The sequence below is a fragment of the Stylophora pistillata genome, chromosome 11, assembly GCF_964205215.1.
Source record: "Stylophora pistillata chromosome 11, jaStyPist1.2, whole genome shotgun sequence".
NCBI classification, from domain to species: Eukaryota; Metazoa; Cnidaria; class Anthozoa; order Scleractinia; family Pocilloporidae; genus Stylophora; species Stylophora pistillata.
This window is the reverse complement of record NC_142529.1, coordinates 17,179,771-17,202,893: the sequence shown is the minus strand read 5'-3', so window position 1 is coordinate 17,202,893 and position 23,123 is coordinate 17,179,771. Positions and strand designations below refer to the sequence as shown.

The 23,123-nt window shown below is 38.7% G+C and overlaps 1 protein-coding gene across 1 annotated transcript; it reads left to right on the top strand.

Moving 5' to 3' along the window:
• Window positions 1-2,211: 2,211 nt before the first annotated feature.
• On the top strand, window positions 2,212-14,426 carry LOC148720348 (angiopoietin-related protein 7-like). The gene is made up of 4 exons (XM_088738287.1): window positions 2,212-2,251; window positions 10,963-11,139; window positions 11,226-11,606; window positions 12,018-14,426. The coding sequence occupies exons 1-4, from the start codon at window positions 2,227-2,229 to the stop codon at window positions 12,290-12,292; spliced, it is 858 nt and encodes a 285-aa protein (XP_088594413.1). The 5' UTR covers window positions 2,212-2,226; the 3' UTR covers window positions 12,293-14,426.
• Window positions 14,427-23,123: the final 8,697 nt, after the last annotated feature.

Genomic DNA, 23,123 nt, shown 5'->3' with positions numbered 1-23,123 from the left:
TCAGGTGTTTTCTCTCAGGAATGGAAATGCGCAAAGGTTATTCCACTTTTCAAAGAGGAAGATCACTCCGACTTAAACAATTATCGCCCAATTTCTAGTGTCCCTATAGCAGCTAAGGTGTTTGAGCGTATCATGTACGATCAGGTTTACGGTTATCTCACTGAAAACAATTTGATTTCCAGCCAGCAATCTGGTTTTCGTTCGCTCCATTCAACTGTTACTGCCTTGTTGGAGCCCACAAACAATTGGCCTTCAACATTGATAAAGGCAGTATAAATGCCGTTGTTTTTCGCGACCTAAAAAAGGCTTTTGATACCATTGACCATACAATTCTTATGTCTAATTATTCGAATATGGTATCCCCGGTATCGCTTATGAATGGTTTAGGTCATACCTAGATAATCGCAATCAACAATGTTTCGTAAATGGTTCGCTCTCAATTAGTCAAGTTCTCACTTGTGGAATTCCGCAGGGAACAATTCTAGGACCTTTGCTTTTTGTGCTATACATAAATGATCTTCCTAATTGCCTGTCTAATTCAGTTGCTCGTATGTATGCCGACGATACTCACCTGACCTTTGCCAGCAACAACATAGAAATGATCAATGATGTTATGAATCACGACTTATCCAATGTTAATACATGGTTCACTGCAAAAAAATTGACTCTAAATTCATCTAAAACTGAATTCATATTAATTGGATCGCGGCAAAGGATAGGTACTTACGCTACTTCCCCTAAACTAATCATAGGTGGTGACATAATTAAACTAGTTAGCTCGGTTAAATCTCTGGGTGTGCATATAGACAAGCAATATCACTTCAATCTTTTCGAAATGGTTGTCGCAATTTTTTCGTCTGAATCGACAAAACGCACACGGTATCTATGTAAAGCAGAATTCCTTTATTGTTTTTTATTTCACTTTTAAATTTTAGATCATGTTTATATAGATTAAAGTAGATTGTAATTGTAATAATAGATTGTAATAATATTATTATTTTATCTGATAGATTTACTGTGTCTAAATAAAAATAAAGTTCAAGTTCAAGTTCAAGTTCAAGTCATGTGAAGCTTGGGATGAATTTTCCGGAACAATTTTAGTGAAACACGTCTTGTCATATCTTTGTGGAATCCTCTACATGGATTGTTCTGCGTCATTAAAAAAGATCTTTGTACTCTCTGCGGTGGGTCTTTTGGCCTCTCGACCCATGCTTTAATTTGCCTAAGCAAGTAAAATTATTTACCGTTTAAGATTCCAGGGAATAGAAAATTACCGACATTTTCGCATTATGTTTAAAATTCTACTCATCACGTACAAAGCTCTTAACAATCTTGCACCATATCGTACATTCTTGATATACTCACACTTTACGCTCCAGCTCGTCAACTACGTTCATCATCTAAAAATCTACTTCTGATATCTCATTGTAATTTGAAGACATACGGTGCATGATCTTTTTCCGTAGCTGCCCCCAGACTCTGGAACACTTTGCTGTCCGATATCATGAACAGCTCCTCAGTGTCCGTTTTAAAAACAAACTTCTAACTTTCCTTTTTAAAAAAGCATTTTTATAATTTTACTACTGTGTCGCTTTTTTTAAGCACTTTTGAAGTTTTAGGATACTAGCACTATATAACTACTTTATTGTTATTGTTATTGTCTATTTTCACCTTTAAATCACGAATCCCATATTAAAAGTCAAAGTCCAACACAATTTCAGCCTCAGGGCTACACGCAGCTCTCACGAACTTGCACGTTCTCGAACAAAGGTTAGTCCCCCAAACTGTTGTTATCCACTTATATAAGTATATCGTCTGTCATTGCCGCGGAAGTGAAATGTTTGCCCCAACAAAACATTAGTTTCTCTTGCTAACTGCGTTTGGAGCCTTTCTGAACGTGACTTACCAAAGCATGGCTGAAACAATAACCAAAATAACTGGTTGTTGGTGAACTTAAAATTATTACGAATAGTGCTCAATACCTTTGACGATAACGGACTTACTTGACTCTGACGACTTAAAAGGTCTGGTGCATAGAACGTACGCCCACGCAGCTCTGTCGGGTATAGAAAGCTTAGCGTAGGTTCGAGTCGAATCAGTTTTGACAAAACCTTGCCAACGCACATTTTCTGTAGAGTTGCTTAATTTTCCTTTTAGTCGTCGTCAAATATTTTATTTCTGGCAGCGTTTCTCAACAACACTGCAAACAACACCAAACGAAAGACAATGAGAGGCATTCGACGAGGAATAGGTAGGTGAAATCTGGCTGTTTACAATATAATTCGTATCTTAGAGAAACGTTTTCAAATATAAGACTTTTTGTTCATTCATTTCATTTAAAGTGCACTAAAGCTCGTAAATTTGAAGATGCTGAGGGTTGTACCAACTTCTAAGCCATGAATTTTGTATGCGACTCTTAATTTTCCAAACAGCAAGAACATTCCAAACGCCCATTCTGTATTATCATTCGCAAAGAAGAGAGGTCGAATTCCAGAAGTTTTGAAATATCTCTCGATGATGGCTTACAACGTAGAGCAGTCAGGTAGTCTGGCGCAGTCCAATTTTTACGCTTTCAGGGGCTTGTAATGCCCTATAAGGTTCTTTTTTCTTTCATATTTCGCAAAATAAACAGGCTGCAGGTGCCTTCTTCTCTTTCTTTTTCTTCTTCCCTTTCTTCTTCTTCCCTTTCTTCTTCTTCCTCTTCTTCTTCTTCTTCTTCTTCTTCATCTTCTTCTTCTTCTTCTTCTTCTTCTTCTTCTTCTCAATATTGCTCCATGTTTTCTTCTCTCATCTCTCCAATTAATGATGTGATTTACTAGCTCTGTCATAATGTTTCTCGTCATGAGTCAGTACTCGTTTTATATTTATGTGGGAAATTGAAGTTGTGATCGATATATCTATAAATCGATCGGATTGATTGATTGATTAAATGATGATGTTACTGTCCTTTAACTGTCACTGCAGTCCATTTGATTTTATCTACTGCTGGGCCGTGATACGATTATGGCCTGGCGAACATCAGAAATAAAAATCAAGTGGCGAAGAGCGAGGTTTCTTTAGAAAAACTATTCTACGGACATCTCTCCAGAATCAAAAGGGGGTACCTCATCCTTTTAAAGGCACAGTGGTCAAGAATTATGCAAGCTAATTTAGTCAGTCAAACAATCACCCGCGGTGGCCGTGTTTTCACGTCACTGGATGAAAAGCTGATAGTTTGTTATAGTAATTGGATATGAACACGCGCGCAAATAAATGAATTTATGAATTTTTACTTATGGCAGGGGATTCGCAAGGTATTCACATGTAGCAGAACCCTTTGCATTACTAAACTTGAATGGAAGGCAATTTCCTCGAATGGCTTGCTATAATCTATAAAAGGTTCTGAGAACGTGAATCACATATTGCCTTTTTGAGCAGGAGTTACCAATAATTTTAGGCAATACAGGACTTTTCCTATTCACGCAGCCTCGCCTTAACAAGAGAAGGATTGGAAGAATTTAACAAAGTTGTGCAAACCCAAGACGCACTTCCCTTAAGCTTCCTCGACGATGTCATCCAGCTGAAGATCATCGAGGCAGGCAAAGTGCTGAAGTTCTTTTTGCTTTTGCTGTTGTTCCCTCGGGCGTAGATGGATTAAGAGAGCCAAACTCCAAATTAAAATTGGTACAAAACCCTCTTTTGCCCTTATATTCGTACATGGAATATTTTTGCGAGTGTCACGAAAGATCTGAGATGACGTCAAAACCGTCTTTACATTCGCGTAATCTCTTAAGTATTTCACAATAAGCATTTTAAGGGGATATCGTCATTGTCATTCTCGATAATATTGATACCATTGCTGGTGTCACCGACGATGCAGGAGGTTAGAATAACAAAGTAGAGACAAGAGATTATTCGCAGAAAACGTACGAGCACGCTCTACTATCAGGCGGGGGGAGTCCTGTTGGTCTATAAAGCTTTACACCAAAGTTTATCAAAATTATTAGCTGATATATATACGGCTGTTTCGACATTTACTAAATTGAAATGGACTTCGAACCTTTCAGATTAGTGCGATGATTAACTTGAAGTCTGAATTTTAGGAGTCTTTGAAACGTCCAGGCGTAAACATAACGAGGAGCACCGTAAAAGTGTGAGCCTGGGTTCAAATTAACAGCCGGAAATTTTAGCAGACTTGCCGGCGTTTTTTTCACCAAAGAATTAGAATTTTCTAGAAAATATTATGCTTATTGATAGTCCAACTGAAGTAAAAGTCACTGTCATGTTATGGTGAACATTACATACCAGATAATAAAGCAGCCAAGAAATGTTTTAAAATGTTTTAGGAAACGTAAACAACTATAAAGTTTCGAAATTTGAAGCTTGTTACAGGGGAACTTTTGTTTACAGTATTCAGCGTTCTAATTATTTATTTAAGGGCGAAACATGGAAGTTTGTGTACACACAGTCACATTACCATGTTTATGTTTCAGCGCATATACACTACCTTTAATCAAGATTTATTCTCCGCCAAAATCCGGTTAGATGTCGTTTGTAAAGCCTTCTCACGCGTTCAAATCAAAGTCGGTGCTTGAACATACGGATTTCCTACTACTGTGAATAAAGAACCGCGAAAGTTTGTCTAGACAAAGTCGTATGTTTCACGCTTGAACATACACCGTAAAATTGAGCCGTTCTCTGCGCTTTGTTAGAAAGGGAATTGCCGCAACGAAACATGTTAATAAAAATAAGGATTTTGATGCTGAATCGACAGCCGGAAAATAAATAAGCTTTCATAAAGGCCTACAAATTTTCGCTAAAAGCTGAAAAATTATTTTGAACCCTAGAAAACAATATATTTCTTTTTTCAAACCAGCTGCTTTGATTAAAGTTTGTTTTCCTATTTTTGGATGGAAATGCTACTTATTCCGCACAAGAATTTCGTTTCGAACTTACTTCTGCAGAATGGAAAGACTACTTACTCCGCAGAAGAATTTCGCTTCGAGCTTACTTCTGCAGAATATTTCTCTTTCTGAATTCACCCAAGCTCCCCTCTATAATCAAACGACGTAGTTCGATCGTACTAAAATTTAAAATTTGATGTTGACAGAGAAGCCAGCTGCACATACCCCGCCAAAAATGACCTATATACCCCCCCGGAGGGTTTCCATCACATACTAAAGTACTATGATTGATTAACTTGCAATGATTCTGCTTTCTATCTCCTTTTTAGCACCTTAGTTTACGAGTTGGCCACAGGCGCCCTTTGATTTATTTTAAAGGATATACTTGCATTCATGAATGTTGTTACAAAATACATATTTACATGGTTATGGTCCTCGCCCGAAATCCTCGTTTTGCAATCTGGAGGGTTTTGGTGCAGTTAGATTTATATATCTTATTAGACGTTTTGTTTTGTAGCATCGCTGAGTATTTTTACGAGTTGTGCCGTATTTTGACGAGCCCTTAAGGTGAGTCAAAATACAAATAACGAGTAAAAATACTCAGCGATCCCATACAACAAAACGTCTAATAAATTATTCATTATCCAACACGCCAAATTGTTATTCCAGTGCGGGCGAATTTCGCGGAAATTTATATACGGGGAGTGCGTGATAAAAGTATGCGAAGCGGAACGGAATTGGCGCGGGGTATTCAGCTTACTGATTGGTCAAAAGCAGGAGAACACGTCAAACTGGTTTTTGCGGTTTCGAGCAAGCCATCGCTGGCACAATTTATTGCTCTCAGTCACAACTTGTAAAAAGAGTCTTTCGATCGAATTACAATCCATGCAAGTGTTTCGGTTTAAGAATTCTATTAAGAAAGAATGTAGAAAAGAAATTCGTTTTGACAAGTAAAAATTTCGAAAGAAGGCGAATTTTCATTACAATTTTCTGGGTAAAACAGTTAAGCTCGAAGCAAGTTCATTCATTATCTTCCTCTTTGATAACGATTCTTCTTCGCTTAGAAGGAATCTGGGGAGCTCGTTCGCCAATAAAATGGTGCAGTTGTTAAAAAGTGCACCAGAGAAAAGCTGATTTTCACAGGCAGAACTGGCATTTATTCCTGTGACAAAGGAGCTCTGAACAAAGCTGTTCAAACTCAGCTGATTTGCGCTGGGCGAGCACCACAGTGGCTGCTTATTTTAAACAACATTTCTTTTTGCTGCTGATACAGTGGAATAAGAATGTATAGATTTAAGATTCTTATGTCCTGATAATTGTCCGATATACAGCTTATTGACGTTTTCATTGCCTAAGTCTGTAATCATCGTTCGACGAGCGGAGTGGTTTGTGTGTTTGCTGGTAAGGATTACGGCATCTGCCATCGTCTTCATGAACTGACCCAAGGAATGGATACCAAAAGGCTGTCGTTTGTACCAGACTTCCGTTTTCGGACTTTAATCACGGCCAAGTAGAGTGGGGAATCTGGTTTCATCGTGTCCTGTGGTCTTCGTGCCAGAAAAGTCTTGAAAATATTCACGGGATATCGATCACCACCTGTCGAGTAGAAGTGTGGGCTAAAATACCTCTCTGCACCAAACTCTTTCCCTCCGGTTCTCGTCTTGGATCCTCGCTCCGTCTTCCATATAATGTATTTTCTCCTTTCGCCGACTTCTTCTCGTCGTATCTCAAGGTCTTCGAGCAGAACTTTGTGATGCTCGTCCTGCGCACGCCAACCAAAATGCACGATGTTGTTCATTCAAACTGTACGGAGAAGAGCTTCAGGCGAATGATCTCCAAGCTGCTTTACGCTCCAAAACTTTTCAAGCTCATTGTTTGTTAGACCCAGCGCCTTGTTTGGACGGCCTCCTTAATAATAATAATAATAATTTATTTCTTATAAAGCGCTATTTACAATAACAGATCAATAGCGCTTTACAACTGAAATCTCTAAATATCAAAATCTCATCTAATTAAAAAAATAAATAAATGAATAAATAATAATTACATATTACAGTTAAATTGGCTATATAGGATTCATAATTTATCTACTATTAAAAGGTTTCCCTAAAAAGAAAAGTCTTAATTGAATTCTTGAAAATTTCTACAGATCGAATATTGCGTAATTGCAATGGCAACTCATTCCATAGATGCGGTGCAGCTGCCTGAAATGCACGTTTAGTACCCAGGGTTGCCAGCATTTTGCCTCTACATGGCTCTAATAAAATACCTAAATTAAATCTAAGATTGTACAAGGACTTGCGTTTGATTACTAAAAGATTGCTAATATATGCGGATGCGAGGCCATGGATGGCTTTAAAAGTTAATAATAGGGTCTTGAAGTGTACACGCGCTAGTACTGGTAACCAGTGTAACTCATAGAGTGCTGGAGTAATGTGAGAATACTTCCCGATATCCATAATTAGTCCGGCGGCAGCATTTTGCACGCGTTGTAACTTAGCTATTTGCTCTTTGGGAAGGCCATACAATAAAGCATTACAGTAATCTAACCTACTCGTGATGAATGCGTGTACCAGAGTGAGTAAGCTGTCTCTCGATAAATACTTCTTAATGCGTCTAATATTATGCAAGTAGAAAAAACCCGCCTTACGTACATTAGTAATATGGTGGCGCATATTCAGGTTTGAATCAAGCCAGCTCCTAAGGTTCTTAACTTGGTGGCTAGATTTTATCTCTGAGCCACCTACTTTAATATTCTTAGCCTGTAACTTCTTAAGTTGCTGGCGTGTTCCAATAATAATAAACTCAGTCTTGTCGTCATTAAGAAGGAGTCTATCATGGATCAGCCAGCGCCTGATCTTCTCGATACAACATTCCATCGCACGGATTGCATCTTCCTGGGATGTGTTACTGATAGGTTTGAAACTGAGATAAATCTGTGTGTCGTCGGCATAACAATGCACGTGTGGAAGTTGATCTTCAACCACTCTGAATAGCTTGGATGCATAGATTAGAAAGAGCAGGGGGCCCAGAAATGACCCTTGTGGGACATCACACTCCAGGCTAAAGCGCTCTGAAAGAGATCCGTCGATGGAGACTCGCTGGCCTCTTTTCGCCAGATACGACCTGAACCATTCCAACGCGAATCCGCATATCTCAAGCTCCCAATTCAAACGAGTAAAGAGGATATTATGATTAACCGTATCAAAAGCGGCGCTGAGGTCGAGCATGACCAGCAAGGTGACCTCTTGAGTGTTCATTTTCATGAGGATATCGTTCGTGACTCTAACAAGAGCCGTTTCCGTACTATGATTTTTACGATATGCAGTCTGAAACTCAGGATATAGTGAATGAGTGATCATATGGGTGTGTATCTGCTCGTACACCATCCTTTCAGTCAGCTTTGAAACATACTGCATGTTGCTGACAGGTCTGTAATTTTTGTATAGAAGGTCTAGTCCAGACTTCTTCATCAGAGGAAGAACAAGCGCACACTTCCAGTCACCAGCGAATAGCCCAGACTCAAGTGATAAATTGATTATTTTCGTTATGATCGGTAGAAGCACCTCAATGCAATTTATCACAAGGGATGTTGGCATAGGGTCTAGATTGCAGCTTTTATTTGTACTGCTATTGATGAGCTTGCGAACCTTCTCTACCGTTAGGGGGCTAAATTTGCTGAGGGGGAGGTGATTCTGGGGCGTAGTCGTCGGGGAGTGCTGGTAGCCCTTGCGCCATATTGTCGAGATTGGAACCAATGGTGGATTAACTCCTTTAGCTGACAGTCTTAGTTGCTTTCGTTTCGACTCCAACGTCTCGCGTGATTTTTCAAAGATCTTATATCTTGAATGATGTTGTAATTATTTCCATGTTGCCGTAGATAGCTATCAAAACTTCGCTGAAATGAAGTTAAAGTTCCTGGCTGGAACTCTTCACCGTTAGGTTTTCTGACTTCGATGAAAAATTGGGAAAGGAGGCTGTTCAGTTCCGCGGGAGGAATATCCTCCATTGACCTTCTCTCATTTATGGAGTTGCACCATCGAGCTAGTCCAAACATTAAAGTCTGTTTTCGTCTTCTTAGTCGTGTTAATTTTCCTGTTTTCTTCAATAAATGAAGAAATTTCCTGTTCATATAGCTGTTTTCCTGTGTTCAATATATCCAACAAACTTTCATCTATATTTTCCAGTCATTCCGACTCTTCATCATCGCAAATAGAATTCAAACTGTCCGCCACTTTTTTCCTAACTTCAATCCAGTTCTTCGCTTGTGCGATGCGAAAAAACCTGTTTAACCGATACTCTAAAATACAAATATCGCGTGATATCTGTGCTCGTCTTTGGTGTTATTTGCACTCTACGAAGTGTAGTTGGATAATAAAAGGAATTACTTCTGCAATTTTGCTGAAGAAACGGGCCTCGAGCTCCTTCTTCTTTTTCCTCTCAATGACGCTCTCTGCTCCCTTTCATTCATCTCTCCAAACGAGTATTGCAATTATTCTGTTTCACTATTTGATCTAGCTCAAAGTACTATGCGATACACGAGGCTGTAAAATCCGCACTGAATGGTAGATCCCTCTTTGCTACTGGGCTTGATGATTTAACTTTCTTCTTTCTTCTTTCTTCTCAAGCCCATCGTTGTCTAGTTCTAAGAAAACATCTATGTTTCAAAAAAAAAAAAAAAATTAAAAACATAGAAGTGACCCTTTCTGTCGAGCGATATGAGCATATAAGCTTGATTTCAGCGATAGACATTTATGAAGATTTCATGCGCTAGAACAGTGCAACGTGCTCAAAAACCTGTGCTTCAGAAACATATAGGCGGAGCGAAAAAGATCTCTCGCATATACACACAAAGAGTCCTGATATTAAATTTACGTATTTGTCTAAAGTATATATTCATTTTTCTTTATATACTCACATCTCCATTCATTTACCCTCATATTTAATTATCTATCGTATATGCACGATCCTTCGCAGTAAAGCACTATTTGAGCAATAGTGGAAATCAGACCTGAAAAAAATTTCAGGCCTTTACGGGATTCGAACCACTGACCTCTGCGATACTAGTGCAGCGCTCTACCAATTGAGCTAACAAGCCAACTGGGAGCAGGCCATCAAATTAATTCGACATAAACCCGTAGATGATAAATCAAACAACAACAAACATATGAAACATATGTATGAACTGCGGTTATGAAACGTATATGCACGATCCTTCGCAGTAAAGCACTATTTGAGCAATAGTGCTTTACTGCTTTACCACTAGTATCGCAGAGGTCAGTGGTTCGAATCCCGTACAGGCCTGAAATTTTTTTCAGGTCTGATTTTCACCATCTCCCTTCATTGTCCTTCAAGTACAACTATTTTCCTTTCTCTACCTTTATCTAGATCATATTTCTTCACCTACAATCATTTACCTTATACCACCTCCACTACTATCGTTTACCTTCATCTCACTTTCTTCTACTTTCATCGACGTTCATCTACGTTCATCTTCATTCATCTACCTTGATTCACTATGTTTTTCCTTTCCTAACTCCTATATTCCTTCATCAACCTAAATTTACCATCATTTACCCCCATCTACGTTCACAGTATTTCTTCATCTACCACAGTTTTGCCTTGATCACCTTTCATGACCATCATTTTCCTTTATCTACCTTCCTCTACATTCATGGCCTTTCATCTATCTAAATTTGACTTCGTCATCTTAATGTTCTTTCATCTAACATTTACCTTCATCTACCCTCATTTACCGTCGTCTACTTCCAATTACTATCCTTTACCTTCAAAGATCGTCATTTACCCTCTTCTATCTTCATCCACCTTTATCTACTACGTCCATGTCCTTCATCCTCTTTCAATTATCTCCATTTTTATTTCATTCATCTGCTATCTTCTTCCTAGCTACATCCACCTTCATCTGCCATTATCAACCTTCAAATACCTTCTTATTTTATCCACCTCCCAGGGCTACATGTATGCCTTCGGCGGATGTTTATCCGAATTCTCTAACTAATTCTGGATTTTCTCCAGGGGGAAACTTCATACCGTATAATCAGATTTCTTTTCCTTTTAGCCTCTGCTATCCTCTTTCTGGCACTTTCTGTGACTTTTCAAATAAAACCATCAACACGCGCAACCCCAATAGATTGCAAAAAGAACATTGCAGTTTGCTTGGAAGAAATAATGAAGGAAATCACTCAACTTCGATTCGAGGTTAGCATTCTCATGGAGAACAAAACATTGGCGAGTGGTAAGTAAGATTCTATAAGATCATGCGTGTTGATACCGTTATTACCATTTATTCATATTAATTCTTATCATTACTTTTTTGACCAGCTAAGAACTGTGCTGAGCTGTACAAATCCGGCCGAAAGATCAGCGGCGTTTACGCAATCGATCCAGATGGTTCAGGTGCCTTTAATGTATATTGTGACCAAACAACAGCAGGTGGGGGGTGGGCGGTGTTTCAGAGGAGACTAGATGGCTCTTTTGATTTTAACCGCACTTGGAATGACTACAAACGTGGCTTCGGTAACTTAGTTGGTGAATTTTGGCTTGGCCTGGACAAGATAAAGCGCCTGACTCGAAACGAAACATATAACAAGCTTCGACTAGATCTGGGAGTAACTACTGGAAATACTGTTCACGCTGAGTATGACTGGTTCGGGGTTGGGACCGAGATGGCAAAGTACAGGCTGTACATTGGCAATATTACCAGTAATAAAACCGTGTTTTTACCATTCATTGTGCAATTTTTAAATATTAGAGCGATTTGGTGCCGCCTTTACGTGAATCAGTAAACGTAAGTTTGTCCTTTTACGTTTAACTCAAAATAGCGGGAACCTTGCTGCTTTACCTTCGCGTAAGCTCATGCCATGGTGTATCACAATCTGCTATTTCATCAAAAAACGAAAAACGCCCTGTTTCTAATAAGTTCCCTTCCCCGGGGTACCAAAGGTAAATAAGCACCCTGGATGCTAGGTCGAATCAGTACGATATAATGCTAGGAGAAATTTACTTCATCGAAACAGCATGTCGCTATTGTTTGAGTTAAATTTTCTTCTGTTTGTTTGTTAAGATGTTCATCGTAAACTTTTGCAAATTCCTTTTCTTTTTATTTTGGAACAGATGCGACGGTTTTTTCTGATTCCCTCGGTCCTCACAAAGATTTTGTTTTTGGTACCTGGGATAGAGATCCTGCTAATTGCGCTCGAAAAAGAGGCGGAGGCTGGTGGTATGGCAACGATAGTAATTGTGCTGTTTTTTCAAATCTCAACGGAATTTATCCGCGTTGTGGATTTAGAACCAGAGCCGATATCCACTGGGGAAAATTAGTTCCAAACAGTGCCGAGGGCACTCCCACAACAACTGAAATGAAAACTAGACCAGTGAATTTCTTTTAGAACTTTCAGACGAATAGGTGAACACCCTATAAGTGATTATAGTTCACCACTAAATTTTCTCCGGTTCTTATTGGTTTAAATCGATCACGTAACGCGATAGTGTTCATCCATGGAGAGACACTATCAGCCCATAGTGCTAACCCGCGGAAAATACACGGATGAATAGTGCCCGTCCGCGGAAAATACCTGGATTAATAGTACTCATCCGTGAAGTGTTTTGAATAGTTTGACGGCCGCGAAGTTAGGCAGATCGGAAAAACAGTGACTTTTCAATTCTGATAGGTATAACGTATTATTTAGCCAATGTACGGTTGCGAGTTATTGACATTTGTGACAAGCTGTAGGCGAGGAAGAAAATTTAGTGGTGAACAATGAAAACAATAGAGAGTTTATGTCTCGGAACTATCGGTCTGATAGTTGCCCCTTAGAAATTTGATGTTCTTAAAACTAGCATATTTGCCCTCGAAGCCTCGCTCCTTGGGCAAGTATTCGTTTTAAGAACATCAAATTTCAGCGGGGCAACTATCAGCCGATAGTTCCTCGACAGAAACACTCTATTGTTTAAATAGTGACTCTCACGTATTCTACTTAGACGCCTTCGGAGGTGACAACTTATGTAAGATTCACCTCTACCTTGCTTTTATTACGATTTTGATTTTCTGATTGGTGATATCGTGGCCTTCAGTTGCTTGACTGCTTCCCCGGCTCCCATACATTGTGATGTACTTTATGAACCATTAGTTGAAAATGCTGCCATGTACGTAGCTCCCTTAAGCCATAAGCCAGTAAGCCCGGGCTTACAAACTTTTGTCGGAAATACTTGACTTCCCCTACTGCCTTCTTCGGCCGCACTATACTTAAAGGGTGTGGAACATGCTTGCAAGCCAAAAATGACTTGCCACCCCCCTGGCTACAATTCAAAAACTAGTTCGCTTACGTTTGAAATTAACCTTTTTTTCATAAATAGATTCGACGGAAAATGCAGTAGTTAGTTGTTTATTTTACCTATCTCTAGAGTTTTAAAGTTAAAATGGTGTTGGCTTCCTAAAGTAACTAGAGAGTTGATAAGTCTAGGAAGCCAAATAACGTTTCTTGTCGTTCATTGGTTAATGAAAAGGTATTAGGGACCTTAAGCAGCCCCGACGGCAACGGCAACGAGGACGTGGAAAAACAAGAGATCTAATTGGCAGAAAAATTGCTCAGCACGTGTGTTTTTAAACTTTGTACATTTCTTAGCCGTCCTATGCAAAACAACAAGGTGAAATCGCCAAAATTTGCGTCGTCTACGAACCGAGACCACGACGGTAAATTAATTTAATTTCCATTTGGAACTCAACGCTACTTCTATACGTCATGCTGAAGTTTAGCTGTGGCGCCGTGTGAGACAGTAAGCTCATGCAGCCATTTTTTAAATTCTGACTTAAGAGTAGAAATTCATTTTTTAATCGAAGTCTTCCTTGGCGTTGCCGTCCTGACTGCTTAAGGTCCCTACTGAAAAAACAAATACGCGAGCCAGCATAATTCGAAATTTAAAATCGGTCCTATTTTATGGTAACTGTGACAAATGCGTTAAGGGAATAAAAAAAATTAATTTTTTCCAGATTTTATTTGTACGCAAGGACGTTTGTGCGTATATGGACGATATGCCCCTAGTCTACAAAGCCAGATCTCCATGAACAGTGCAGATAAGTGTTTTTTTCTTTTTCGGGACCCTCAGAGAAAATTTTCGTATTAAATTATTTAATTAAGTTCTGAATTTACCATTAATTTTTACTCATCAATGTTCTTATTTATTTCTTTATTTACTTTTTTTTTTTTTTTTTTTACATTTGTTCTTTTTCGGTCATTCTGGGAATTCCAGGAATTCCGGGTATTCCGAGTATTCCAGTTCCTGTTCCGAATTCCGGCATTCTATATTTTCCAAACTAACGTTTTCTTTCATGTAAACTAACAAGAGGAAACAGTGAAACTTCTGAGCTGACTTTTGTCCGCTAGCTTGTTTTCTTTTCAACGGAAATATTCCCTGGACAAATCTTGATGCAAACGGGAGTTATTGCATGCGCGATACCTGTCCGGCGATTTTGCATCACGGGACGCAAAAATAGCCAAGAAAATCGCACAAAAATTAATGGATGGGTTAGAATCCTTGATATCTTGACTACAAAAGCAACTCAGGGGCCAGTTGTTCGAAGGCCGATTAGTGCTTATTACCCAAGGTTTAATTTTATTCCAGGTGTCTATATTTCTCTACTCAAAAGCCGACACTTGAATTGTAGGTAAACATGAGTAGCAACGATATTTGTTTCAAACCTCACACATGTGTAAAGAGAAACTCTGAATCTTGTAGACTGGTAATAGTAGTAGATCTGTCTTTAGAAAATCGAGATTGGAAGAACTTTAAGAAAAATATAACAAAGTAAAGGAAAAAGGCAAAGAATGAAACTTGGATAAGTTATGAGGAGACTGAGTGGAGAGAATGAAGAGAGTAGCTTCTGTTTGGCTTTCAAATATCGTAAGCGCAGCGTTTTGCATCGGATCCACGAAGGTGTTCCTAAGAGAGGATCTGGATGATGTGGGCTTAACTGACAACTGACAAATGGCTAAAATTTTAACTTACAGTTGACAAATCGCTGAAAATCTAACTGACAACTGACATTTGTGGTGGGCTTTTACTGACAGCTGACAAAAGATTGAATCGCCCTAAATATCCTAAAAACTGATCGCAAAATAAGGCCAGTTGTCTTATTTTGTTCAATAAAAGTACGTTTTTTATTACATCGCAGTAGAAGTACGCCAGTGTCTTATTTCGTTAATAATTACCGCATGGAACATCCACATCAAGCCTCATAAGTTACACATCGGTTGTATGATCTTCGATACTCAACTCGATCGTCAACTTACTTTTAAAAGCTGTTGTCAAGTTTTATCGAACTTATTCGGAAACGGCATTTGAGCGTTAATAGCTATTATTAATGTAAACACCGTACTGGTGCTGAAAAGGCACCTTCATTTCGTTCCTTGGTCGAAAGGAGTTGTCCAATAAATACGACCTCAGAGATCTTGATACGAAACTTTATCACATGGCTCCGAAATCAGGAGGGAAGAGCGACACTTAACTACGGACGAGAAATGAAATCTGGAGCGAAGTAAACAGTGTGTGTTGGAATGGTTTGTTATTTGGTAATGATATAAATATAACAGTTAAAAGCCTACTCTGTAGTATAGAATGGCCAATAGATACCGATGTATAAGCGTTCAGAATTTCGACACTCTTGATTTCATGTGGATTATGTTCTATGTAGATTATGAATTACATAGCTTTAAGTGACCTAATGAAAACGTTTTAACTCAAAGCGTTTTATCTCTGATGCTAGTTCATCACATGGTTACTCCTCGTTTTAAATTCGCCCCCACCCATTTACACACCTATATGTCTAGCCAGGGCGCCATGACCATTAGGCCTGCATGCTTTTCCAGCCGGAACCATTGCAGAAGATTAAACAAATGCAATATTTCCAATTAGTTTAAAAATCTCCGAACTATTACAAATTAATACTCTACCTTAAATAATTATTAACCACACCTTGGAAGCTATCAAATCAGCTACCAATAAGACCAGCCGTCTACAGTTAAAATTGAGAGATCGTCAGTTACTCGACACCTTTTTACGGAAGGTCATGGAGGGTCACGGAGGGTCGTGGGTTCAAATCCCATCTGGAAACTCGATTTTTCTCCCATACTAAAAATTGTTTATTTCATCTTTACATGCTCACTTTGGGGGCTGGTTGGCTGGTGACGCTTTAATGCATGTGATGCTTTAATGTGACAGCGTGATGCTGTTAGTGAGCCTCTATGCGCTAGCTGATGTTTGGCTGTGTACCCGCGTGATGCGGTTCCAGTCAATACCCAATAATTGACCCTTGCTCACCATAGAGTCTCCGTAGCTCAGTGGTTAGAGCATCCGACGGATAGTCGTGGGTTCAAATCCTATCTGGAAACTCATTTTTTCTGTTATATTATAAATTGTTTATTTCATCTTGAATACATACCTTTAAATATATATCTTGTACGGATTGAGTCTTCTAAACAAGGCTTATAAACAAAGGTATTTATTCAAGGTATCTATAATAGACGCGAAAAGGTGTCGAGTAACTGACGATCTCTCAATTTTAACTGTAGACGGCTGGTCTTAATGGTAGCTGCTTTGAAAGCTCCCAATGTATGGTTAAAAATTATATAAGGTAGAGTATTAGCTTGTAATAGTTCGGAGCTCTTTACAATTGAACTATTAAACTAATTGGAAATATTCCATTTGTTTAATCTTCTGCAATGATTCCGGCTGGAAAAGCGTGGCGGCCTAATGGTCATGGCGCCCTAGACATCCTACAGGTGTGTAAATGGGTGGAGGCGAATTTTAAACGGGGAGAAACCCTGTGATGGATTAGCATCCCATCCAGGGGGAAGGGAGAGTAGAAATATTCAGTCGCTTAGGCTGTATGGGCTACTGGCCTGACGCAGACATTTTTTCACTCCTGGTACGTGCATCTCCATGAACAGCACCGGTAAGTGTTTTTTTTTTTTTTTTTGGAGGGGGGGGGGACCCTCAGAGAAAAATTTCGTATCAAATTATTTAATTAAGTTGTGAATTTATCATCAATTTTAATCATAAATATTCTTATTTATTTATTAATTTACTTTCATTTTTTTAAACATTTATTATTTCTCGGTCATTCCGTGAATTCCGGGTATTCCGGGTATTCCGAGTATTCCGAGTATACGGGTTCCGGTTTCGGTTCCGAATTCCGGCATTCCTATTTTCCAAACTACCAAAGAAAACCAAACTCGATTGGAAGTGTCTCAAATGCCGCTCCGAAAATTACTAAAAAGTAAACAAGATAAAGTAGCTGTTAAAGCGAGGTACGAAAAATCATGGACGGAAGGGTTATCAAATAAATAAACCCTTTTCTGGCCTACTGGTATGTCGGCTGATAATGTCCTTGGCTGAGGGACTATTCTAAAAATATTACATTCGCCCTCGAAACCTCGCTTCTCGGCCAAATATTCATTTTTCCAACATTATCTCAGCCGCGGACGTATCAGCCGACATACCAAGCCGCCAGAAGGGGTTTATTCACCGAATTCCATAAAACAAGGTTCGATACTGTAAACAGTACTTTTAGGAAATTTTAACCCTATGCTTTAAAGTTGTTATAATGTCAAATGTGTTATGTTTGTTTTAGGGAATAAGAACTCAAAAAGGACAACAATGAGGGAGGGCAGAAACAGACTAACAACTACACAATGTTATCAGTCTTTCCAAGACATTATCTTTATATGAACACTGCTATTTCTTTGCTCAAACATTTTTTCTTTTTTTCAAAGTCCAATAACTGTTTTTATATATAGTCTCTTGCAAACATGGCTAAATCGGAAGCTAACGACATGATTGAATATGGGAATTAGTTGTTGTCTAGTCGAAGTCGCAATCACAAAACTTCAAAATGAATCTTTAAATTAAAAATTAAACTATTATGATCCAGTTCTTAGTTCTCTCTTATCCAAATCTAGGAGTGATAAAAGCTGTTCGCACCGCTAAGTAAAGTGATAGTTGAAAAAAAGAAAAAAAAAAACATTGCGGAAGTAATAACGTGACAAACAGTAGAGAAAAACTACATAGAATTGAAGCATGATGATCAAAGAGATCGAAGACAAAACTGCTTGGAATGGGAAACAACGTAATAGTCAAAGAGAGAATACGAAGAAACTAGAAGAAAGACAAACGTAAGAAACAGTGCGCGACTAAATAACTCAACAATCAAACAGAGAAGAGAAGAAAGAGTGCGCATGATTGTAACGCAACAATCATACAGAGAACGAATCAAAAAAATGCGCGAGATAATATAGTTTTAAATCAAACAGTGAAGTCACCAAACAGTGCCTTAGCCACTTAAGCAAATATCAAACCGACAATTAAAGGAACATATATTGTGCGAGACACTAACGTTAAGTCAAACAGAAAAAGGAAGAAACAGAGCGTAAGATATTGACGCAACAAGCAGTAAAAGAAAGGACAAAAAGTGCGTCAAACACTAATTAAAAGTAAAATCTTACATAAAAAAGAACAAACACTGCGTGACAGGAGAAAGCAAAACTCGATCAAAACGGAAGAAAATAATATTTTGGGAGATGCTAAATTAACAGAAAGTAAGGTGGATACCAGTCAATGCAGGAGATGCGAACACAGCAATCCACGGTTAGAATGTCCGGCGGATTTGAACTCAAATGGTAACCAGGCTGGAATAAGACTAGGGTCGAGAAGGACCTTGCCATTCGTTATTTATAATATAAGTGCAAACACCTTAAGATAATAGGTTCTTTGATCGCACTGCATCCTTCAATGTACATCCAATCCAATTCTTATTTTAATTTGTCGTCATCGCCTGTAAACGTGGGCAATGTTAATATTTTATTTTGATTCAATAGTGTGTTTTTGTGACATGACGTGGAGATTTTCGTCGTTTCCTCTCTGTAAACAAAATCAAGGCGTGGTTGACCAGGTTCCTCTAACAAAGACCCCGTTATTCCATGTGTTTTGTTCTCCATTTCATGACATGCGCGCGACAAGCTAGATAATACACTCATTTTGATTGGTTCTTACTTATAATCTATTAGAGGACAGACAAATAGGTGACGTCTCATTTTGCTTCGTTAATATTCCGGTTAGCTCAGTTGGCTCGAGCGCCAGACTGTTGTGCGGGAGGACGAGAGTTCGAGCTCCAATCGGACTAACACTCAAGGTCTTAAAATAACTGAGGAAAATGTGCTACCTTTCTATAATATCAACAAATGGATAGACATTCTAGTCTTCTCGGATAAGGACGAATAAACCGTAGGTCCCGTCTCCTGCATCTACTAATTAGTTAAATTGGTTAGGCAGGGGACGTTAAAGAACCCACTCACGAGATTATTGTGATGTGGTCTGGCCTGTTTACTGGAAATTGGAGGGAGGGGCCGGGCATCTTCAACTTCCTTTGATTGATATTGTAAACTGCTTGATGCAGTCCGGCTAAAGTCCCTCGAAAGTGTCGTAATGCGCGTGTGAGTATCTGCATATGTAACACGCGCAATATAAGTAAATAAATTATTAATAATTATTATTATTCCAAACAAAGAGATTCCATGTTGCCGTGAGTCTGTCTGTTTAGTATCAGATCCCTGAAAACATCAATTTGTATTAAGAACATCAGAGACACACTCGGCTGGGCTCGTGCGCTACTTTTTTGTTCGCCACACTTTCATCACACTTTGACGTCATCTATGATCTAACAGAAGGACGGCAAGATGGAATCTGTTTTTTCATGCAAAGAAACAAGCCAATATTTGCTACTGAAACCCTGTCTTATCAAATAAATAACAATGCTGCGATAAAATCATACTTGTAGCATTTTCGTAGCCTTGTTATCGTGACCTCTGTTTTTAATTACGGGCCCTTTCTTAGAATGCGGAGGGAGTAGGTTACCACAAAGAGAGGGGGGGGGGGGAGGGGTGACTGGTTATGGCCATTCCTTATCAGTTTTCCTTCGGACGTTCTTAAAAATTTCCTTCTTGTTTAGCAACACAATTACTCTGGTGTTACAAGACAAATAATAAATGAATTAAGTTTCTTCCCACAACTAGCTTTAATCACTGTCTCTTTCTGACACTCTCTGAAATTCGCTAATCTCCTCGATAGGGAGCCCAGTTATTATTGTTACTTTAAAGAAAAAGCGTTTACAAATTATTATTCAAAAGTGGGTCATAACTTGTAGAGGAAAGACTCCATCTTTTCTGCGAGACGGAATACGGAAGGCGCCTGTCAGTAAATTGCTCTGAGCCGGTGCGATGTTTACCCTTCAAACGTCCGGTCGGAGTTAGTGCCATTTTCGATAAGCACCGATAACGATGAAGCAATTAAAAAAATCTGTTGAGTTCTTTAATCTTTGAATACTTTACATGATGCATCGGTGTTGACGTCATGATATGAGACCCTCTAGCGAGAATCTCTCTGGGAAAACTTTGGCCTAATTCAAGTCCTAGAAAAATGCTGTTCTTTTGCTTAAGAAACAACAAACTGCTCGGCTCATATTTTTAGCGAATGGACTTACCGTGACACAGAGCATGGCTTTAAAATAATGATAAAAAAATATATTTCTTTTTTCTCCCACAGCTGAATTTCAAATACCTTTTAAACCAATTTTTGTGAACTAACCATTCGTGGACGTGACGATTGTTGATAAGTGAGATGAATATTTAAAGATCGTTAATAAAAAAAAAAACAAGTGATGAATAGAGAAATTGTCCTTATTTGTTACTCCAATAACATCGTGTAGGTTGTTTTTAAATTTCCTTAACATATCGATAAGAAACATGAGCAGCTATGCTATGATAGCCAAAGTTAGCTAGTCTTCTCTGACAGTCGTCTCAGCAAAACCAGATATCTAATGATCTATGAACAACCCTTCTGGTCAATTGAAATAAACGCAGGATAACATACTAAATTCAGTATTCGTAGGTTCCTTCAATATATTGCCTCTTTCTTCTTTAAAATCCCTAGTCAAGTGCAATACCATCACAATACCATAAACTGTCAAAACTTTCTTTTTCACTTTGCTTTTAGATGTTTATTTTCCGGGATTTTGTTTGGACACTTTGTTAACATGTTTCACTGAGTGCCGAACTTTTCGCTAATTTGCGTATTCTCTTGAAATTATGGCTATCCCTGAACTAATCTTAACAGATAATGACAAATTGTCCATTAGATTCAAGCTTTACTTGAAACACTTTTAAATCTTCACAATTGCAATAAATTATATTTCCTTTTAACTCATTGAAAAATACATGCTCATTTAACGTAGTCCAATTTGCACTTATTTGTCCGTATAGTAAATAAATGTTACTTAGCTTTTTGATCTTGTGAAAGATATTGCGAAATTAGATCACGTCCTGAGAGAATTTTCTCAATGTAAGCTTTCCTCACTCCTTATTAAACAAGGGAAATATTTGACCTCAAAATATATTAGATAAATCGACTTAATATATTATCTTAAGTGCTACATAATTTTTCCTTTAAATGTAACTGTTCTTCTAAAGACTTTGCACACATTTATATAATCTAAACTTTCATCTGTGACAGTTCGCAAAAGCATCATCTTCCGATGATGGTGCTTGTTTAAAAGTTGTAGATATACACTTAACTCAGTCGAGAGCATAACATTCTTAAAAATGTCAGTCTGGATTTTATCAGCCTCGTGTGTAGTGGGTAATGTTTTCTTTTGGTTGCTGTAAAGTTCAGGCTGACTGATTTTTCCATAGTCATCGATTCATGAAACCATGCCATGTGTTCGAGACTATGTTTCTATCGAATACGATGAAATGACGGTGTCACTCTGTTTTCTTTTCTTGTTGTTGACAGGAAAGCTCTAGACTATTCCTTTGATGCAGGCGACAGAACCCGGTCTTTGCTTTTCTAAACCGAGAGTATATAAGCCTTTTGTAGTTAGTTGAGTAGCAAAAGTACAGTCACAATTCCGTAGTGCAGAAATTTGTAGTTAAGACTCCATCTTGCGCCACAAACGTCTCTGACCATTCCTCTAGGAATATACATGTTGTTTTATGTCTCACGTTAGATCTCAAGCCCGACTTTTTTCGTGAGAGGGAACTGTTTCTTCTCTTGAGTTGAGCTGTAGCTCCAACTTTTACAACGCTTTCTTCAATGTTAAACGCGAGTTGGTTCGCCAGTTCATGATATTGTAGGCTTGAAGCTGTCAATGAGGCAGAACTCCTATTACTGTTGCATGGCGAGTCTTCACTTTTGAAATTTCGTTCTCCTGAGATACGCATAAGGGCTTGAAAATCGTTTGGGCAAGGAAAGCAAACATAGGGAAAATCTGAGTTTTGAGCTTGCATCTTGAGATGATCACTTTTCTTGTTTTTCCAACTTAAAATGTTGATAGCTCGTTTGATCGATTCGAACGGAGTTGCTTGTTTACGACTGGTTCACGTTTTTTATACCCTCAGTTACTGCATTCTTGAACCAACAGGACAGCTTGGAATACAAGAACTTCCGCAAATTCGTCGAAACCTTTCATCGCGTGACCGTATAATATACAGGATGCACCTCATTAACTTCATTAAAGATTGTCACTTGAGACTGTTATCATGGCACTCAGCAAATATACAATCTTTACCTCAACTCCCACGTCTTTCTACGACGAATAAACCGTAGGTCCCGTCTCCTGCATCTACTAATTAGTTAAATTGGTTAGGCAGGGGACGTTAAAGAACCCACTCACGAGATTATTGTGATGTGGTCTGGCCTGTTTACTGGAAATTGGAGGGAGGGGCCGGGCATCTTCAACTTCCTTTGATTGATATTGTAAACTGCTTGATGCAGTCCGGCTAAAGTCCCTCGAAAGTGTCGTAATGCGAAAACTTAAAATGTTGATAGCTCCTTCTATCGATTCGAACGGAGTTGCTTGTTTACAACTCGTCCGCGTTTTTATATCCCCAGTTACTGCATTCTTGAACCAATAGGAGAGCTTAGAATGCAAGGAGCGCGGACTTCCGTTAACGTATAATATACAGGATGCACCTCATTAACTTAATGAATGATTGCCACGTGAGACTGTTATCATGGCACTCAGTCAATAAACAATCTTTACTACAACTCTCGCGTCTTTCGACGGACGCAAGCACTGAATCACGAAGGGAATCTAAAGCAACTTCTATACGTTCTATCCTTTCGAGTAACAGATAAAATCGATGATCTCAGACCTTTGACTGCATAGACAAA